The following is a 21,387-nucleotide window of genomic DNA, read 5'->3' as shown; positions in this document are numbered from 1 at the left end:
GCTTAGTCCTTATTGGTGCTTGGTTGATGCCTATAAATTGCTGTCAACACCTTTGGATGACCACAGTCTGTCTGTAATATCAGCCACTGTCCATTGTCCTGCACACGCGCAGGTGACAATATTTTCATGTTTTACAGGTTCACTGATACTAATTTGTTTGTGCACACATCATTTCAAACTGGATCTGTCAGTCACATTCACTGACGCCTCTGTCAGAGCTGCTCTCAATGTCAGGAGCCAAGCCTGACCAGATCATGAAAAGCTATTATTCGGATGAGTTTTTCCTGGGATTTGTTTTTTTATTTTTTATTTTTATTTTGAGAGATCTTTATGAGGTGTAACCTTGTTCCTTAAGGACTTCGGCTTTGAGCCTCTGGTTTACATCACTTCAGTTGGAGGAATCATCACTCGGTTTAAACTTCTCTGAGCCAGTATGGATAATACAGACCAGGACGAGGGGCTCGTTCAGTCTTTCAGTCAGACACAAACTGTGACATCGAACACAGGAGTCAGTTCAAAGGAACAACAGAAACAGCTGGATGAGTCTGAACATCAGCCTAAATCCAACCAGGAGACACCACAGCCAAAAAAAGACCCCCCACCGCTGGCGCTCATCAAGTTCCGCATACAGCAGCTACACAACAGGCGTTTCCTTCTGCTGAAGATGCAGCACTTCAGAAAGAAACAGGGGGATAATAGCAGCGGGACCACAGAGGGAAGTGAGTCAGCGCCTTAATTTGATGATTAAAAACATAATACATCACTCCAGTTAAATAACCCTGTGACCCGTTGTCACAGGTTGTATGTATATGAGTGATTTTGCTTTCACAAGATTTTCATTTCAATAATTCTTAGAGTCACGAAAAAAATAAAAAGTTTAAAAAACTCACAAGAAAAAATGTTAAGACAAATAACCTTTTAGTAGGGTTGCTAGGGTCGAGTGTAAAAAGAAATATTAAGCCTAATACTGTTCTTATAACCTCGAATCAGCTGGTTATAAAAAAAGAAAACTTTTCTGTTGATGAAATAAATTAAAACCTAATTTATCTATTTATTTATTTCTGTCTTTTACTAGTTCATTTATTTTAATGTGTCATAGCATTTTAGCCAGAAAGCTAATGTAAGCTTTTTTCCTTCCCCTGCATTCAGCTGATAATAATAAGGTTAGCTATAGAAGCTAGGAGCTAGCTAGAATTTCTTTCCATGTCATTATCTTGAAAAAAGATAAATGAGTATGTAGTATGTTTCTTTTTATATGCTATAATTAAAAATGGTGAACAGTAGCTCTGTAACTTAGTAAGCTTCCTCTGACACTGTGGTGTCTCCAGTGACGTGTGAGGACAGTGATGAAGTGTGTGAGCTGGAGACCATCCAGAAGGAGCTGGAGGAGCTGCTGGTTAAGATGGAGGAGCTGGAGAAACAGGGAAAGAGCAGAGCAAAAGACGGTACTTTTAATCTCCAGGCTTTTTTCCACTTAACATGGGAGTTTAAAACTCTCACTTTGTATTACTGTCAAATACTCAACAACCAGATATTTCTTACTTCATCTGTAGTGTCACCATGAACATGTTTGAGCTGCTCATGTTTTAAATCAGGTCAACAGGATGCACTACGTCCCACTTTTTATAAAACCGAGACACCCACTGGGGGGATCTACATGCTGCCGCCACCTCAGCTGACACAGGAGGACGGCACACTGGGGCCCGTCATAAAAACTTTATCTGCAGCACAAACACCAACAGACATGATCGTTCCAGGTGGGTTACAGCTCCTCACTCACACAGTCCACACATATAACATGCATATCATGAATTTCAATACATCCTACTTGCTATTAGACCAGTAACAGTATCCTCTGTCTCTCCCGTGGGCAAGTGGACAGTCTGGGCGAGACGCCGGCCGTCACCCAGTGCCCAACCTGTAGAGAGGTCATCTTGACAGAAACCCGCAGCACAGTGAGCGAGACAATGTGGCTGCTCTGCTGCTTGTGCTCCATGATGGGGTAAATCTTCTTGGCGTGACTGACTGAAGAAATTTTGACCTTGCTAGGCGGCTGTTAAAACTAGTCTTAAAGGAATAGTTCACCATTTGGTGAAGTACGCTTTCTAATTTTTTTTTTTGTAGAGTTAGATGAAAAGATTAGTCTCTCTCCAATGTCTCTCCACTGCACATGAAGCTAAAGCCAGGAAATGATCTTAGCTTAGCATAAAGACTGTTAGCTAAATCTGCCTGAGAGCACCTTTAAAGCTCATTTATTTAATCTGTACAAAGTCTGTAAGTGTAAAGCAACTTCTGCAGGACATATTGTTTCTCGGTCCAGCAGTTTTTTGCACTCAAGTTTTTTGCACAGATAAAAACAAACAAGATATTGTATTACGTGTCAGTGAGGGTCAGAGGTTAACTGTTTCCACCAGCCTCTAGTCGTTATGATTAACTAAGCTTAGCTAACCATCTTCTGCGTAAAGCCTCATAGCTAACAGACAGACACGAGAGTGATGTCGATCTTCTCTTCTGACTCTTACAGTCAAAGTAGGAAAACACAAACTTGTTTTGCAGAGAGCTCAGTGACACTGCTGTTGCAAAGATTAACATTTGACCTTGAAACATGACATGTCACATGTATGTTTTCTCGCTGAAAGGTGCGTCGGAGGCTGCTGTTTGATCCCTTTCTTCATGAAGCGGATGAAGAACATCCACCACCAGTGCCCCCGGTGTCAGGCACACATAAGCACCCATCAGCCATTCTGACATGGAGTTTTTGCTTTTACTCCTCAGCAGTTCATTAAGGAAACTCTCCAACACACTGGGCTTTTCATCTGGACAAGGACTTGTTCTTCTTCTTGTACTTTTGATTCGACAGCTGATGTTGGAAATGTGCCTGGAGTCGACTACAACACTGGTACAAACGCTCAGACAACTTCAAACTAAGTTTTTTTGAACTGCCTTGGCCTGTGATGTCACTCAGTGCTCACTTCATCAGTGTGACTGTTGCTGATGAAAGGATACAGCTCGAAGGTTTACCAACAACCTGCTGACCTTGGTGACCGGTTTCTTTGGTATTAGGGAAATATATTTGTGAATATCTGTTATCTGAAAGGAAAATGGAAATCCCTTGCTGAACATATGCAAATGTCGGGCATGTGACCCGACCAGTGTAACAAAGAACTGTTGCACACACTGACAAGCACAATTCAAATGTACTGGCGTCCTTCATTCTTTAGTTTCTGTTCTTTCAAAGGCAACACGGCGATTGATCATATTGTTTGTAATATATATGAGTTTGTATTTTTTTTATAAAGTGAACTGATCCGTCATTAACTTCTGCAGAGGCGTCACAGTACACCAAATTTTATTGACACATAAAGGCATACAGTACTTATATACATCTTTTTGAGTATTTACAAAATAGAGAGCCCATGGATGTTACACATGTATAAAAATATGCATTACATCTATATAAATATATACACAATGTGCAAAACATATGGCATTACAAACAACAAGAGGCATGGCATGGGTGGTGGAGATAAGAGAGGAGACTCGGCTACAATGAAGATCGTAAATCAAATGATGAGGGTGGAGAACCTCGGTGCCTCTCGCCTGTGCTTCCACTAATGTGCCCAAAAATACATGTACGGTAACGTAATGAGACGTCTTGTACAGAGCTCTGTTCTTAAGTTCAGCTCCTCCACCCGAAAAATGTACAATGTTCACGACGATGATAAGCGGCGCAAGGTGGATGAGGACGAGCAGGAGAGCTGAGGTCAACACGTGGAAGCCTGATTGACGGCGCTTCCACGACCCTCTAATATAAGAGGGTTATTCAAACAAGCCCTCACTTATCTACTCAGATATGAAGTGCTTGTCAGCTTAAAAACTAATGTACTACTGTTTATGCAGTAAAGGCTCGTACATGAATAAAATCAAGGCAGGATTTGACATACAGTACAGTATATCAAGGGAGAGCAGCCATTATTGCTTTCAGCTGTCCCTGTCTGGCCAGTCAGCAACCACAGTGGCCAATGGTAAAGTGGTGTCACATCATAGTGGAAATCATGTGTAGATTTACTGCAGCCAAGAGGTTTGTGTATGTCTGATATGCAAAATAAAATGAGAATTAAAGAAAACTCCGCAAACCAAAAATATACACATGAAATCTCCGCTTACAGATTTTACACCAACATGAAAACAAGATTAAATGGTTTTTTTTTTTTCCTTTTACGTTTCACCCTAAAATAAAAAAAACATATATATAACAAAACATGATAATATGTTCCACTGCCGTTTAGACGACAAAATACCAAAATATGACAGAGAAAAAAAAAAATACACAATTAACTCATCATCGCTTTTAGGATACGCATAAACCAACTAGTGACTCTTACTGTCCATCCTACGAAGGATTTAACACTCGCAGCAACGTGGGAAAAAATAAAAGAATTACGACTAGACCTGCGAGCAGGTACAGCGAGAACATGCAACAAAGCCTAGAAGCAGGTCTGTACAGTATTCAGCCGACTCTTTCAGGGGGTCAAACGTAACCAGGATTTGGGAACATCCAAGTGTCTTGACCTGATCTGATGATAAATGTGCATCTGCAGCAGTAAGAGCGTTTTACTTATACGATGACGAGACAGTGTTGACATGGAAGGCTCTCAGTCATTTTGCTCAGGTCTCCACATTATTGCTGATGTGAACAGCAAATCAGCATTATACAGGCAGAGAATGCATCTCTGTAGAATGCAAAAATAAAAAAATAAAAAACACAAAAACAAAACAAAATAAAAGCCTCATTTACTTTTTCTCCTGCTAGAAAAATGACCCTGAAGTAAGAGTTGCCACTGAAAATGTGCCGTCATGCCACAACTGGAGAGCGAGCGCCCTCTAGTGCCCATGGATGTAATAACACAATAAAGTGGTTCAATGCAAAATGTAATTTCAATGAATATAATCGGTTTAAAAGAGAATTTAAAAAAAAAAAAAAAAAAAGCAATCTTATTTCAAAATGCCATACAGTAAGACTGTATCAATCCCAAAATAATATTTATCCTAAATCAATATTCAGGTTTGGAAAAAAAAAAAAAAAACTGAGCGGGATAGGAGGCAATCCATTGAAAATAAACATTAATATTTTATCACGGCTTTAAAAGGAGCTGAGCCCTCTTCACTGACGCCCCCGCCGCGTGTCACACCTCAAAAGGTGTCTGTGCGTTTTTGAATGTATCACACCGACTGAACAACACAGATAAAAAACAGTACAACAGTCATCAGAAGCCTTTTGAAGAGTACATTTTTGGAATATGCCAACTGGAGAGCGAATGATTTGATTTCATAGATATTAGCAACTTTCTTGAAACGACTGGAGGCCGACGGCCGCAGAAAGAGCCGGAAACAGCCCGAGATTAAACGCGAAATACAATCATGCACACAGAGAGACACGCACAGACGTACATGCAAGAGAGACAGGAAGACAAATCCATACACACACACACACACACGTAAATCAACATGCGTCTCTCACACAAACAAACGGTCAGGAAACTAACTTTCAGCAGCTGACGCATCACACGTTCAGCCAGATGTTGCCGGTTGGTCTCTTGATAAATGGGCTGGTGAAGCAGACTAACTTCTACAGGTCAGCTACAGGTCATTTTGACTGGCACGTTTGTTGGCTAGCGTTGCAGTGATTTCCACGCACACACACACACACACACACACACACACACGCACACACACACACACAGAGACAAAGTGCAGGGATACTGTAGGACAGCTAGATATAAAGCTCATCGTCTCCAAAGACATCTTTAATTCGTGATATAACTTGCAGCGTACACACAGTTCACACCTATTACAGATGTGTGTCTGCATGTCTCATAAACTGATATTTGTTCCCTTTTTACTGTTTTATGTCAGTTTAATTTCAGAGGAAAAAAAAGCTGCCGACTATGTAAGTAAAGTCCTATTTTTTTGTTGTTGATCTTTTCAAAAGTACATTCAAAATTAGAGACTTGGACAACAACTGCTGTATCTCTGGATTGATTGGCCACATGATCATTACGCTGATCTCAATCATATCGATCACTTCATACTGACGATCACCTTGGGTATGCGAAGTTCACATTTCTTTGTTCTGAGGTGAATGAGGCGCATCACTAGATCTCTCCGCCTCTTTAGTGCATAGCTCTCGCATTGACGGAGGAGCTTCCTCCTCTCGTCATCCGACTGGAGTCGAGTCTTTGTTCTTTACAGTCATTCATCAGCTTGACCGCAGGGGTCACGATGGGTCAGAGGAAAAACAGTCACATCTGATAGGACGTATCAGATTAGTCAGCAAACACAATAATCTACAGTATGTGGTAGAGTGGACCAGTGTGAACAGAGGCTCCACCTCTTCTCAGCTGGGGGAATTTTTAAAACATGGCTCGGTGACTGACTGAGCACGTCTGGCCTCGAATCGTAAAGGGAAGAGACGGGTTTGACTGTCCAGCACCTCAGACAGGCTGAAGCAACTTCTCAAAGCACTTGGACATTCCCGGGTGAAGTGGTCAGTAGCTGATGCTGCACTGACATCATCCCAGACAACCTACGTCCAAGGCAAGACTCAAACGCATCCTTCTTTAGAATCTAATCTCCCTTTTTTTTCCCCAACGACTGGATTTAATCTGTAGTCTGTGGTCTGTGCTGTAACTACCAGCTTTTATATAAGATCTTATGGCACAGTACGCCTCAGTGGTTCAAAGGCCTTCACAGCAGACACACCTACAGAACAATCTAGGAAGCCGTTCGCACATTTAGTTACTGTACTTACACAGTAAAGTCGTCACAGGCCGAACCTCCAGTGGGAATAAGTCGATCTCAGGCATCAGCACTGCTCTGGCTCTCTGACCGAGACAAAAGTCAAGTTGTATTAGTGTGGTTTGAACAGTATTTACAAACAGTCCATGCTACCAGTCTTCGTTTGGCTTTGTCTCCTCCTTTCTGTAAATCATCATTAAAATCATGACGTCAGTCAATGAGAAAGTCTACTGTGTTTAAAATCCCTTTATCACGATCGCCTTAGTGATGACAGGTCCTCTTTTAAAGCTGTGCAAACTCCTGCTTGTAGTTCAGCTTGATCAGTGCACTGCCTGTACAGTGTCTCTTACTGTAGTATAGTGGGAATATTACAGATGGTATGGATGTACTGTAAAAGAGTGATAATAGCATGGGAGTGCCACGTTTTCTCCTCTTTTTGTTTCCTTTTTTTAAAAAAATGTTTAAACTCAACCTCTTTGCCGCCGCCGATCCCTTTCTTCTTCTCTTCATCCATCCATCTCTCACTCCCGGCTCAAGCTGCTCAGCCGACTCTCCTCCAGCTTCCTCACCCGAAGCGCCGTCAGTCCCAGTGCAGCTGCAGGTCGTGTGTATCCAGGAAGTCTGTCGGGATCCCCAGTGGTGTGAGCGCCCCAGCAGGCCCCGGGGGCATGGTGAGGTCCAGCCACTCCATATTGTCCAGTGCCGGGTCAGACAGACCCATGTTCAGTGAGGAGGGAGGTGAGGAGGAATCGCAGAAGGACAGGTCTGATGTGTCCATGGGTGAGTAGGGCTGCTGGTCCATCAGCTGGGCCTGCAGCTCCTCCATCAGGCCCTGTGTGCGCGGGTCTGACACTGGTGATGTCCCAGCCAGCGTCCCCTCCAAAAAAGCCTCCAGCTGATTGTCTGTGGCCAGAGAGGAGAGGCTGGACAGGCTGGGGTCGATGACGGGGCTCAGGGTGGGCGGGGGGGCCAAATGGATCTGTGGAGGCGGTCTGCAGAGGGCAGTGTTGACGGGCAGGGTGGTGATATTGGCTGTGACCGGGTGGGTCTTATTGAGAGACACGGGGGGGTCCTGCTGGATAAATGGTGTGATTTCTGGAGGGGGTACAAAGGTCAGGGAATAAAAAACATGGATGTTTATTAGGATTCAGCCGACGGGGGCTTCACTGACTTTTTAAATCTGATTTTAAAGAATGTCGTACGGAGAACTAAACCTCAAACGCTGATACTGAAGAAAGATTTTTAGTTTTTTTTATGAGTATCTTAAAGAAATCAGCTATTATTGGTCAAATTCTGTTTACATAAGAGGTAATATATTTATAGTTATTTATATAAAGAACACTGTGAAAAGAGTTACAGCAGTTTTCTCCCCCGAGACTAAAATGCTTTAAACTTGCTCATAATAAACAGATTGTTCAGGGCTGTGCTGTCACTTTGCACCAAGTTACCTCCACTCTCTATGAGGATGTCGAACAAGTCATCCATTTGCTGGCTGGTTGCCGTGGGAACCTGAGAAAGAAACAGTCAATGGCGTTAGGAGGCTTGAGGCTGGTACAAAAAAAAAAAAAGTGAAACAATTCCTCAAGGCTGAAAAACTGGAAACTGGTGCATATCTAACCTGTGAAACATTGTTGATGTGCATGTTGCGGCTCTGTTTGACGGCGTCCTCATAGCGGGGAGGCTCTCTTGTTTTGGGAGGCTGCGTAATAAGAGAGGTGGGCTGCAGGATGAAGGTGGGCTGGGGAGAAGGGGACTGGGAGAACGAGAGGGAGATGGAGAAAACTGAGGTTTAGAGCTAAGGACCGAACCAATACAAGTTGAGAAGTTGTCATCTCAAAAAAAGTATCCAGTAAGCAGCAGAGACTGAACCAAACTAACCGCCCTCCCCTCCAGTAAGTCAGCTGATACCTTATTAAGGGGTCCGTTGGACATGTGGTGGTTGGGTGAAGCCCGTGGAGAGACCCTGGTCTCTGGGGAGCTTCTGAGGAAACACTGGGGATTCATCTCAGGTCTAGTGTGGTTTTCCAGACCAGCGGTATTATTGCAGACTGTCAGAGTCTGTCGGGACACAGGAGAGTCATCAGTCCACCGTGGGCTTGATATCATCAAAAACAGCACGGCAAAAAAACAAGACGGATGCAACTGAAGCCACAAAAATCCCCTTCAACCCACCTGCCTCATAAATTAAACACAGCACAGTCATACTAGTCAGAAATGTGACAAACCAAATATAGCTGTTGTATTAAAAGAGGAACTAAAAGAGCAGCAAATGGGACAAACACACATCTCTGTAGTTCTCACACCGAGCTACAATCACAGGAAGATATAAATATAATCTTTAGCAAAAGTCTAACTCACATCAGCTACAGCAGTCCAGCTCTCATCATCACAGGACACATTACAGGGCTTTGGGATTGTTTTATACTTTTATAACAACAACACATAAAAGAGTGACCCATTAACTTTTGATTTTGCAAGTGCAAAACTACATGTTAGCAAAAGTCGCTGGAGTGGAGGTGGAGCTAGTTATGTGGTGCGACTGACCTGTAGCAATGGGTTGTGGTTGGCTAACTGCTGACTGGGTGCCGTCTCCATCTTAGTGCTCTGCAGCTGAGGAACTGACAGGCCTGGATTTGAGACTGTGGCCTGGAGAACAGGCTGAGACGTGGGGAAATAACAGAGAGCGTAAGACCACAAACTTTGTATGTAAACCCTGCGTCTCCTCATCCGAACCTAAACCTAATTCGTTCAACACTTGTTTTAAGTCCCTTCAAGCAGCTAAACATGCTATAATAACTGTGATCTCACCTGCAGGCTGACAGTGGTGCTTGGCAGCTGGATTGCAGTAGCGTTGTTGGGCAGCGAGACTGGGAGGAGGATCTGAGTCCCAGCCTGGCCAGTCGTGGTCAGCAGAGTCTGAGGCTGACCCAGAACTTGGGAGACTCCACCTGAGTGGCTGATAAAGAACTGCTGCAGGCTGGGGGCTGCAGGTTGGGACTGGGCCTGGGTCTGAAGTTTGGGACTTCTCTGTGACTGGGGGAGAAGCTGCGGGCTGGTGGTGACTTGGGGCTGGGCTTGGGGCTGGATCTGGGTGAGGAGCTGGGTTTGGGTCTGGAGCTGGATCGGCTTGCCAGCAGAAACAGTCACGTCCTCCAACTTCACCACGGTTGGTAGGGGGCTCGTGAGAGCCCGGGAGCCCCGGACAGAGTTTGGGATGGTAGCAGCGGTGGATGAACAGTTCGACAGGACTGTACCCTCCATTTTTACTACATTTGAATTCAGAACCGTAGGAACGGGATTCATGGCAGGTATAGAGGTGAGTTTGGGAGATACAGAGAGAGAGTCGGCGGTGCAGCCCTGGCCTCTCTTCTCCACCTCCAGCTGCATCTTCAGCTCCTCCACCAGCCTCTGCTCGTGCTCCAGCTTCCTCATCAGCTCCTCTATCTGCCGCTCCTTCTCGTGGAGCCTCCTGTCCTTTTCCTCTGGGACTTGAAAAGGCGGGAGAGGGGAGGACCGCGGACCTGCCGAGCCGGAGCTCACCATTTGTACTTCAGGAGCCTCAGACATGCCTCCATCCTGCTGGAGGGTGCAGGGATCATTGGGGATGGGAGAGACCGGTGGCGTGGAGCTCATGCTCTCTGGAGTCACCTGCTGGACTGGGAGGACTAGGGCAGCGGGGGTGGTGGTAGTGGTGGTGGTGGTGACCTCCATGGGGATGGAGGTGGTAGTGGCAAGAGGAATGGTGACAGGAGCAGAGGTGGTGGGATTGTCCTGGAAAGGCTTCAGCCTCTCTATCAGATCAGTCTTGGTTCCTGACACAGGGAGGCTGCGCAGCTTTAGCTCCAGTTTCAGCTCCGCCACCTACGAAGGTAAAAACGTGATCAGGTCATTTTAGACGACGGCCGGAGGAATAATGCAGCTGATTTTAAAAGGAGTAGTTTCACATGTTTGGAAACACGTTTATTGCATTTCTTTTGAAGGTTGATACCACTCTCATGTCTGTGCGTTAAATATGTAGCTGGAGCCAGCAGACGGTTAGCTTAGCATAAAGACAGTGAACATGGGGGAACAGCACCTATAAAGCTCACTAACGAACATCATTTGTGATCTACAGTTTTTATCCAAACTAAACTCTTTATGTATTTATGTTTTATATATTTACTGGACAGACATGGTGTCAATTCTTTCCTCTAACCCTCGGCAAGAAAGCAAACAATCGAAATACTCCTTTAAGTGCTGGCGTGTAAAATGTCTCACTGTGTAAAAGAAATCCTACAGGTCAAAGGTTAACTTCTGACACAAGTGATACTTCTCACACAACTCCAAGATGAATAACAAATGGCAAAAATACTGAGTAAAACTTCCTGAGTAAAACCTTGTTAAATGTAGATTTGTAATATCTTGATACAGTTTGGTTTCAACAGCTGAGCAGGCTTATAAAGCCAAAAGGGTCAGCCCCTCTTTGGTTTATGATTGTTCCAATAATTTTTAAACTCTTTGGGGGATGCTGTTCCAAGCTACAGGGGTGAAGGGTTTGCCGGTACACACAGGGTTTTCCAAATACCTTCATCTCCTCCAGGTTGGCAGGCAAGACTCCTGGCTTGCGGTTAGACAGCGAGTTGTTCAGCCGAGCCGGAGCTGGAGGCAGAGGAGGAGGTGGAGGGGCAGTGGGCAGAGACACCACGATGGAGGTTGGCAGGCTGCTGGCGGTGCTGCTCTGACCCTCTGCCACAGATCTACAGAGAGGAGGAGGAGGAGGAGGAGGAGGAGGAGGAGGAGGAGACACAAAAAAGTTGAGGTCACCGTTACCGGAGGAAATCATTTAGACTATTCTGCGCATCACATGAATGAGAAACAGAAACAGAGGAAGAGGAGGTGGGAGAAAGAGACAAAAGAGTATTATTGTAGAGATAATTGGAAAGAGAGAGGAGTGAAAGAGAGGAAACACAGAGAGGAAATCTGCTCCCAATATGAACAGAGCCTCCATCCTGTGCCCTGCGCCTCACTAACAAAGCCAGTCAACCAAACCCCAGTACACGAGCACAGTTCAAAGGCAGCTCGGCCGTGCCGCCGCTGAGAGGACATATATGAAAACAGCAGCTGGTGAAACAACATCCTGTTAGTTATTAATATGATTAGACACAGAGTTGTTATTGGAAACTAGCTAATGGCCCTCTGGGTTGTTGAAAACAACAATATTTGGCTTGCTTTCAGGCGTGTTCTGATAAAGAGTGATGGAGGCGAGCCAAACCAGATTACAGGAAAAAAAAGGTTAAAATTTTAAAACACACTACAACAGCAGCTGAGGCAACAGAACTCTATATATCAATGAGACAATGCAGTTTGTTTTTTTTTGTGTCCTGTTTGGGTTTGCCGTGTTGTCTGTATTTGTAATGTTTTATATACATACTTGAGTGGTGCTGGTAATATGGTCTGGTAGTTGTAGTGCTGCTGTTGCTGGCTGAGGATCTGCAGCTGGAGGAACAGCTGCTGCTGCTGCAATAGTCGGGCATAAGAGGAGTCCATGGGTGCTTCACTGGCCTCCTGTTTCTGGTCTGGAGGAACATACTGGTGGTATTTGAGCTTTTTCACCCTGGGCTTCGGTTCTTTGCCCTTCTTACTGCGACTCTTCTCCGAGGGCGTCTTCTGCTGGCTTTGCTGTTGGGAGGAAACAGTTTAACGTTCGGTTTGCCCAGCAGCGTTGAAATGCAAACAAAGAGGCTGTATTACATTCAGAGGTGAGATTAAGCGGCGCCCCCTTACTTTCACCAGTGTTGGGCCGGGTTTGGAGGGAGCAGGAATGACAGCCGGGCGGCAGGCGGGAAGCTCACTGGTAGAGATCACTTTCACAAAGTCCTGTCCTGCTTGTGTAGCAACAGGGAACGCCTGAATAAGAAAAACAAAAAGAGACTTATAACTGCAAAACAAACACAGAACTTCTCATAAACGCTGTAAAGTCCAATATCAATGTTATTAAGTTAGAAAAACATTCTGGGGATATTGAGCAGGCGTACACAAACACCAGTATTACACCAGCACTAGTTCTCATCTGACCTGCAGCATGGGGCTCGATAGTGGTGCTGGAGCTGGAACTGGAGAGGGCGTCTCTGGTGCTTTGCTCTCGCCTGGTGAGGGGACAGAGCTCTGAGACTCCTGGCTGGCCGGCTGCTCCGGGGACAGGGCATCACAGCTGTCTTCGTCCAGCACCTTGGGATAATTCACCTGGCCCACTGAGAGACAAGCAAAGTGCTCTAAGTCTAAGTATGTCCGCTCACTGCATCTCTTGCTCTTATAATTCACCGTATCACGGTTGTTCAAGCAAAGATCTCTTTCTGAAACGCACTAATATCTCTGCTGCCATGCGTCTCACCGATGATGGCCTGTTTAAGGCTGGAATCCACCGGCAGGATGTTCTTCTCCACCAGCTCCATTGGGCCGGGTCGCTGGGCGATCTTCTCATTCAGGTTGTCGGCCAGCCGCGCCCTCTTCAGCTTCATCTGGGTGGCCTGTAGTGAGGGCTCTGCTCCGGTCTCTGAGGGAAGAGGAAAACAACATGTCACACAGCTTGTAGATTTCTTGCTTGCAATGTTGGGAGGATTCATTTGTTTATAGTCTGGTGCAAACTTGAATCCTATGATGGTTGAAATGTGTAATAAATATTTGAAAATCAGCAGAAATCTTTAAATCTTTAATCTCTAAAATCTGTTGGCCATGTTCCTGCCTGCATGACCCTCCACTGCTTAACATATATTCAGTAGCAGGAATTTCTTTGTGCTACAGTGAAGAGAGTCTTTCCATTCCTCTGCTTTACAGGACAGACTAAAATATGAAATGTACATTATTGTGAAGTGGAGAATTATCAGTACCTTGCAGGATGTGCATCCTGACCAGCTCTGCTCTCTCTGGACGACTGCGGATCTTGTGCTTCAGGAAATTCTCAGTCTAAAAAAATAAATAAAAATGTATTGACAGAACCGTCAGTAAGGTAGCTTAATTTTCATGATCTATTATTTCATGCAGCATTGAGTAACTCAACACCCCAGGAGTGCATTTCCTCTGCTTCTCAGGTGCAGACTGAGCACTTTGTTTTCCAAACTCTGTTCCTCACCCTGGCTCTTTCCAAGCTGCGAATCTGCCCGTGGAACGCCGCTGGGCTCTTGAGAGCTGCAAGACATAACATTTACATCAACGCAATCAAGTCTGAGCACAATTATATTGTAGACAAACAATGTGATGCAGATTAAATAATAGAGTAAACATGTTTATTGTCTCAGCTATCAGTGTGAACCGGGGTCCCTCTTTGATATTATACACCCGCCCACTCCACATTATCTTTTCTGCGAGTGGTGGACATCGAGCAGCACCGACACTCACGTGGCATGATGCCTTGGTCCACCAGCTGCTCCCGGGTTCGCCTTTGCTGAAGCCTCAACTGCAGGACTGAAAGCAGAATGGAAAAAAAATGTCATAAAGAAAAACAGATTGTGTAGAAAAGAAATTGATAAGGCAGTATACAAAAATAGAAAAAGGGAAACTGACGATAGGAAAAGCAAGAAAATTTAATCAACCTGAGGAAGTAACCACATACTAACCTCTCCCTACCTTGACGTATGACTCATATCCTGCTTTCTAGTCATGAGGCCGGTCTTAATTATCATGTCATATATATAATTATCATATAATGCAGTGTTTCCCATACACCGATTAATTTGTGGTGCAGGTGCTCTGATCAGGATCCATCCCCGATCACTGTTTGCTGGAAGCAGTATCGGCTCATACCGATCACTGATCAGGGGGTCTGTTTGAAGTTTCTATTTATCATGTAACATTATTTTTTTTTTAACTGTTCTTAACAAAATTAAGTATCAATCTGCTCATGTCTGAGCCATTTTTACCTATTTTTGATTGGACTGGTCTCCTTGTGCAATAATTCTTGTATAACCTCGACCCTGTAATGCACAATTAAGTTCTATACATCTTTTCTAAGGCCAACCTGGACTATCAGGATACATGTTCCTGCAGTGATGTCACATGAATGTATAAACGCTCATATGGCCATAAAGACAAAAGAAAAAAATAAAGTGGAAATTGAATGTTCTTTGTTCAAATCACACACAGAACAATAATGACAAATGTTGTCAGTCAAAATCTTTCCAACCAACGCACATCAAAAGCTATTTGTATTTTTTTTATCCAAATGCACAAAAGGAGAATCTGCACATTAATCATGACATTGACAGGCGTGTTTTATGGCTCTGCCCTGAGAGTATACATAATATACATCTATAAATAAGAGAATGGGTTGAAAAACCGTTGCATGATGCATTTAAAATCAGACCTGCCACACACATGCACAGTCAGGGACGCAGCCCGGGCTGGTTGACAGGCTCAACCCAAAGCATCATGGGATTGCAAGTAGACAGCTAACAAACATTTCAAAATGATGTGAAATAATCACAGAAAAAAAAACACACAAACACAGCACAACACGACACTGCCAGGCAAACAAAAAAGAGTCATCCTTTGATGTTCTATATGACATTGTTAAAATTAAAAAATTGGAAAGTATCATGAATTGATAATTGTTTATATGTTATAACTGCCAGACCGATGAACCCAGGAAGCCATTTTAGCTGCACGTGCAGAAATTGTCCAGCAAGTTTTGTGTCATCTGATCAAAACTATTTAGAACGAGTATCAGCCAATAACAATCGGTGGGCGATGGAAAGGAGCACCCTTAATCTGTGGTGGGCCGCCACAATATCAACAATAAGCGCCACGTATTGATTTTCTACCGAGCACAACTTCGGTCCTCGGTTACTTTTTAAGAATGGGATGATGCTTCATATCATTTCCCTTTAACTCTACCAGGGTATGACATTACACAGTCTGTTAATATGTGCTCAAAAAACCTGCTCTTTTAATGATTCAACCACTGCACTCAAGCTGGTGCCTCCCACAGCTTATGTTTTTATAAACCCTCAGCATCACAATAACAAAGAAAGAAGAGGAGCGCTCACCTGCTCTTGCTCTGAACCTAGCGCAGCAGCTGCTCATTGTGTCTACCTCCATACAGGCCATGGTCTCCTGGCACATTAAATAGTCCAGAACACAACTGAGTGATTAAGCCATTTGATTCCAGTGAGACAGCCTTAGTATTAAAGCCCAAAATATGTTGCTTATCGACTCTGAAACATGATCCATCGAATGATGAAAATCCAGCACTGCAGCACTACTAAGAATTAGAGAACCAACATTTGGTCCGTCCTTTATTTCTCTATCCCTCCCCAACTTTCATTCTTTTTTTTCCTTTTTTCTTTATTACAGAGCCACAACCCCCGCCCTCCCTCTCTACTCTTACTTCCCTCTCTCACTCAGCCAGTCTGTGATAGGGTATTTTCTGGCTGTGGGCAAACCAAACACAGCCAGATGTGGAGGACCCCACTGGTTCCTTGTAACTACTGAGGAACAGTCAAGAATATGACTAAAAAGGCAACAACAAAAGGAAACGACGACTTGCATCTTCACGCTAAAAGGACGACTGTGTGGCAGCAACACGAGTTCTTTACAGCTTTAATCTGACTTTGTAAATTGGCTTACAACAAAGGGAGGAAAGACACTAAGTAGAACATGTACACTGGCACATATTACATACTGGCCTTGAGTAGATACTTCTCCATTTACAGAGGGACGTGTCACAGTTTACAGTGAAACACAATCTCTTGCTCTGATGGGAAAAAGCCGACAACTTTGGTGTCCATTCATTATCACACGTGAACTCAGGGACCAATGGTTGCATCCCTACACAAAAACTGTCATAACCTTTTGCCCTGAAAAACTCCAACTTTAATCCAAACTACAGCTGCAGTGAAACATTTACAGAGAACTGACCCTGGCTCCTGTGAAGGAGGATAGATAAACCCTCTCAACCCCGACTGCACTCAGTGAATAGTTAGAGTAAAGTATGCAGTGAGGACATGTTTGTTCAAGGTGATTCATAGAGACTTCCAGTCAGTGTCATTGTCTTCAATTCCTCTGGGAAAACACTGTTCAGCCTGAAAAACACATGCTGACCTGTGACCTCGGCCGGCTGAGGAGAGAGGTGAACGATGCGACTGAGCTGTTTATCCACACACAGACAGACACGTATAGATCAGAGTGTTTGGCAGGTTTGTGGAGGAAAACACAGGCTTCAGTATAAATATGCGAGTTTCACCTGCAGTCAATAAATGATAGCGGTAAGCAGCCAAATACACAGGTGAAAGCAAATAATAAGAGCTACAAAAAGGCCGACCAGAAATCACATGATGCTTTTATTACAGGAATAGTTTCACGTTTTCAGAAATACATTTATTTGCTGTTGCCTTACTTTTCAAATCCTTCCCTCCGGTGAGGGTGTGTGCACCCAAGCATGACTCTCGTCTTTCTTTTTAAAAACATCTGACTAAAGGTTGAATAACAACAATAATTCATACAAGCCGCAGCATTTTACTCAAGCAACTTTAAAGGGTTAGACAGGCACCATTCATCGTTTTAAAACCTCTCAGAAATGTGGAGCTGTTTGCCTGCACCAGTCAACTTTTAATATACTATACCCCACACAGTAATAGTAATAAATACATAGTAATCAACAGTAATAGTCTTATTAACATTTGGGATTTTATGGTATACCCATATTTTTGATTATTAAAAGGTTTGCCTTCATTCATCAACCACAAAGATGACTGACTGCCCCCTTGATTCTATTAACAGGCTTTCCCCGTTATCAATAACCTTAACGATTTCAGTTTAAAGGCAACCTCTTACTCTCATTCCCTGTCATTACAAACTCAGTCCCGAGTGTCGACATCCTACTCTGCTGGCGACGCAGCACTCCTCCTCTCCCTCCAGACAGACAGACACTCTGAGCTGCTGCCACACACATCTTAAGTGGTCTTAGAAACTCCCACCTGTCATGATGGTGGACAGATTAACACCTGCGTGTTGAAACCAATATGAGTGAAAGGGCTCTGTGGTTGGCAAAGTGCTAGGGATGTCTTAAAGGGTGGAAAGTATGAGGTGTGTGTGTTCCTACTGGAGGGGGGAAATGACAAAAGCCAAGATGAGTGTGTGCTACTACTGTTGACATGCCACAAAATTTTCCACCGCAGAGTTTTACTGCGCTCTCCTGCAGACAGCAGCAGACAGCGCACAAAATGTAGGATTTTGAGCACAAAAGCACAAAATCCAACATTTATCCAAAACATGTTTAATCCAGTCTGGAACAGCTCTGGCTAAAAACCCTATTGTTGACTGTATCTGACAAATTAGATTTTTCTGAGCACGGCAATCAATATCACAACGACTGGACTTAACTGATCTCCCTACGCCATCTAAGCCATGATTAGGAGTTGGCAAACGCAAGAGCGAATCCAACCCGCTCCTAAAGTCTGGTAATCGCGTACCCATCCATCAGTGTCTGAGTCAGTCCCGTGTGGATGCCAAAACAACACCGGCAGCGTGAGGGTGATGAGAAGCACACGGGCTGGCTGACATGATGAGGATCATTTTAATGTGCACTGCAGACGAGAAGCTGGTGGAGGTTTCAGGGCTCACTTTCATGGTTCGTTTTGAACTGATTAGTTGATTCAGGGAGCATGTGCTTGTGTACGTGCAGTGTTGACCATCGATGTATGCAGGGTATTTAAACTGGGCTGCCACTCATGTCACCATGCTGGAAGAGTTGCAACAAAGGGAGACAATATCAGAGCGGAAACAGGATGCAGACATTTGTGAGTTGAGCCCTTGTGACAGGCTTTGTGTCCAGGCAACCGTATGCACAACTAGTCATGTGATCACGAGCTCAACTAAATCTGTGGGGAGACTTGTGATTCAGATCGTGGATCGTGATTCTACTTAAAAAGATTGTGATAGGATCTTTTGGCGCCCACCCCCAGCTGCAGCACTTTCTTTGGTAGTGGAGGGTTTTGATGACAATGACTAAATCAATAATATAATAATAGCTAAGTGATTTATCAGATCCTTTAGAATCAGAATTACAGCATGAGTATGATCGTCTCAGAGGATCTTCACAGCGAAACGGCAGCACAAGTGCGTGTAACCATTTTGCAATAACCACAGACTGGTGACTACGATTTGTGATTCTGGTGCTGACTCATCAGTGGTTGATGAGCACCGGGCATGGAGCAGTTACATGAGCTAATGTGTAACACACTACAATCCGTATGTTCACACGAAATATACTAGGATGTGTTAGAAGATAAATACATCTTGAGAATAACAAGACGAGTTAATGGGGGATTTATTGGCGTTAATACAACAGTGTGTTCAGAGAAGTTTAGTGTGTGATATTTAAGTAACAGCTCTCGGAAGACACTCATACAGTAAGGCTTCACTAGAGAGCTGCAACTTCATATACTGCATGTAATTGTCTTTCTGTGAGTAACAATCAGTGTCTTTACAGGTTTTTTTGTGTTTTTGTTTAATGAGAAGAGTCTGAAGTGTTGCCTTACAAGTGTTTGTTTGACAATCTGTCAAAAAAGTATTATAATAATAACAAATATAATGAATAAAATGGCATTGTATGTAATCTACTTACATTTTACTTGATAAATGACTCAAAATAAATAAATAAAATACTCAAGACTGAAATTTTTTTGATGACAGTCTGACAACAGTCTGAACCCCAAAGGCGGGAGGAGTTTACTGTTACATAAGGGAAAAAAGTGGCAAATCACAACAGAGAGAAACTTGAGCTGAGGATTTTTTTTTTTGGCATTTTGCTTAAAAACAAACTAAAAAACAGCAGATTAATAGACAATTGTCTCAGCTCAAGACTTTTTAAGAATAACCCCTAATTTTGAATCCTTGAATCCTTAGTTTTTGTCGAGAGAGAGGAGGCACAAATCTAAATATTTTGTTTCATTTTCCCAGCTGTCTGCGTTAATGCATCTTCTGTCCGAGTAGGCCACACAGGGTCTGCACACAAATATATGTCCTTACCATTTTTGCGTTCACTGAGCGGAGGCAGGCTCTGTGTGGGCTGCAGCGACAGCTCCTCCATCTCATGGGTCACCGCCTCGCTCTGGGGACTGGGCACTAGCAGACTTGACATCCCACATTCCCCCTCTGCTCCGAGTTGCCACTGCGAAGCCTGGGGATCCATTATGCCTCAGGAAAAGGGGGTGGGAGGGGGTGGGGGTGGGGGGTCGGGGGGTTCCCAGGCAAGCAACAGCTGTTTGGGTCACCGTCCCTTTATGTTATGTCTCGCTGTTACCTGCGTGGACACAAGAAGAAAAAAAGAAGAGGAGAGAGTGAGGAGTTAAGAGGGAAATCTAATGACCGCTCTTCTCCTCTCACTGAACAACTCACACAGGAGGAATACATCACTCAGGGATATTTTGTGGGCTCTTCATGAACACCAGTAATTCAGAATAATCATCATCATCCTGTTGGTATGACTACTTCACCCAACTGCTGAAATGCTAAGGGTGGCATTTCATTTCAGCCATCTGGAAGAGCTCAGTCACAGCCCAAATTATTCATTAAATGAGCTGGGTTGGCTATTATACTGAATAATCACTTCAAACCGCTGCTCATGAGAAACAACGCCAGTTTGCACATGAATGTTCTCTCTGTTCAGACGGGCTTCATAATCTGGAATATGACGTCGCTGTGGCGGTTTCAAACAGAGGGAACGGAAACATTTCGGGGAGCAAAACAAACAGTTTAGTATCCATGGCTTCCCAACGGTCTCTTAACCAGCAGATGACAGACTGCTCAGTCTGAACATGTATGCTATTTATCGCTCTCCAGCAGCACCCACACTATCCATTCCAGGACATAAGTACTCTTTACTAACCATCTTGATGTGTTGCTTTTGGCAGAGAACCACTGTGTTCCTATGGCTGCCTTTATTTCTCCCTGTAGGCCCTTAAAGTGCCAAAGGCCTTAGACAGCGGAGGAAGACTATGGGACTCAGACTTTTGGTTACAACACATGTAAATATTGTCATTCTGGTTGCTGAACGTTGATGTCATCTAATCCATCCAAACACAACAAATAACATAATGTTTTATCATCTCTTGCTTTTGTAATGACATACAGTGTGTTCCTAAAGCTAATCTTTGTCAGATAAAACAGAATGTTATGTTATTTAACACTGAAACGGTTTATCAAACGATATCTCTACAACATGAGAGATGATCTTCCTACCACAGATGAAAATAGCCCTGGATGAGCTGTTGACTAATTGTTAGAATTCCTTTAGGTGAATGAAAAACACCAAACAGTTTAATCACTGAAGATAGATTTTATTTCATTTGTTTATTGCTTTTATTCTGTAAAGCATTTTGTGTTACATTGTTCATATGAAAAATGTGGCACAAATAAAGTCCGATTGATTGATTGAAAAAAAAAAAGGAAGCATGGGTCAAAACTTAAAATCATAAAATCTGAATATAATAACACAGTATAGAATAGATGCAGCCTCTGCTGATCATTTTAAAAATTTAACCTGATGTCAGATTTTCATAAATAATGCAATTTTCTGCAAGAAGAGAAACTAAAACTTCATTTTCTCGCTTTATA

The 21,387-nt window shown here is 43.6% G+C and overlaps 2 protein-coding genes across 2 annotated transcripts; one reads left to right on the top strand and one right to left on the bottom strand.

Annotated features, from left to right (window-relative positions):
* The first annotated feature begins 433 nt into the window (after positions 1-433).
* Positions 434-3,762, top strand: LOC111219662. The gene is made up of 5 exons (XM_022742372.1): positions 434-719; positions 1,329-1,445; positions 1,596-1,757; positions 1,876-1,955; positions 3,664-3,762. The coding sequence occupies exons 1-5, from the start codon at positions 434-436 to the stop codon at positions 3,760-3,762; spliced, it is 744 nt and encodes a 247-aa protein (XP_022598093.1).
* Positions 3,763-4,964: 1,202 nt separating this feature from the next.
* Positions 4,965-19,962, bottom strand: mkl2 (MKL1/myocardin like 2). Its single transcript, XM_022742980.1, has 15 exons — positions 19,801-19,962; positions 14,173-14,238; positions 13,907-13,962; positions 13,665-13,740; positions 13,169-13,330; positions 12,853-13,028; positions 12,562-12,684; positions 12,209-12,456; positions 11,363-11,534; positions 9,607-10,659; positions 9,343-9,456; positions 8,707-8,856; positions 8,417-8,551; positions 8,247-8,307; positions 4,965-7,893 (listed from the first exon to the last, which is right to left on the bottom strand). The coding sequence occupies exons 1-15, from the start codon at positions 19,910-19,912 to the stop codon at positions 7,379-7,381; spliced, it is 3,219 nt and encodes a 1,072-aa protein (XP_022598701.1). The 5' UTR covers positions 19,913-19,962; the 3' UTR covers positions 4,965-7,378.
* Positions 19,963-21,387: the final 1,425 nt, after the last annotated feature.

This window comes from Seriola dumerili, unplaced genomic scaffold, assembly GCF_002260705.1.
Source record: "Seriola dumerili isolate Sdu_G_001 unplaced genomic scaffold, Sdu_1.0 BDQW01000068.1, whole genome shotgun sequence".
NCBI classification, from domain to species: domain Eukaryota; kingdom Metazoa; phylum Chordata; class Actinopteri; order Carangiformes; family Carangidae; genus Seriola; species Seriola dumerili.
Note: the sequence above shows the minus strand (reverse complement) of the source record. Positions and strands in the feature narration are given on the sequence as shown.

Coding starts and splice junctions, on each gene's coding strand:
- LOC111219662 (XM_022742372.1), top strand. CDS start 434: ATGGATAATACAGACCAGGACGAGGGGCTCGTTCAGTCTTTCAGTCAG. Junction 720..1,328: donor CAGCGGGACCACAGAGGGAA/GTGAGTCAGCGC, acceptor TGGTGTCTCCAG/TGACGTGTGAGGACAGTGAT. Junction 1,758..1,875: donor AACAGACATGATCGTTCCAG/GTGGGTTACAGC, acceptor CCCGTGGGCAAG/TGGACAGTCTGGGCGAGACG.
- mkl2 (XM_022742980.1), bottom strand. CDS start 19,912: ATGTCAAGTCTGCTAGTGCCCAGTCCCCAGAGCGAGGCGGTGACCCAT. Junction 14,239..19,800: donor GCTCAGTGAACGCAAAAATG/GTAAGGACATAT, acceptor TTCTGCTTTCAG/TCCTGCAGTTGAGGCTTCAG. Junction 12,685..12,852: donor TATCGAGCCCCATGCTGCAG/GTCAGATGAGAA, acceptor TTTCTTATTCAG/GCGTTCCCTGTTGCTACACA.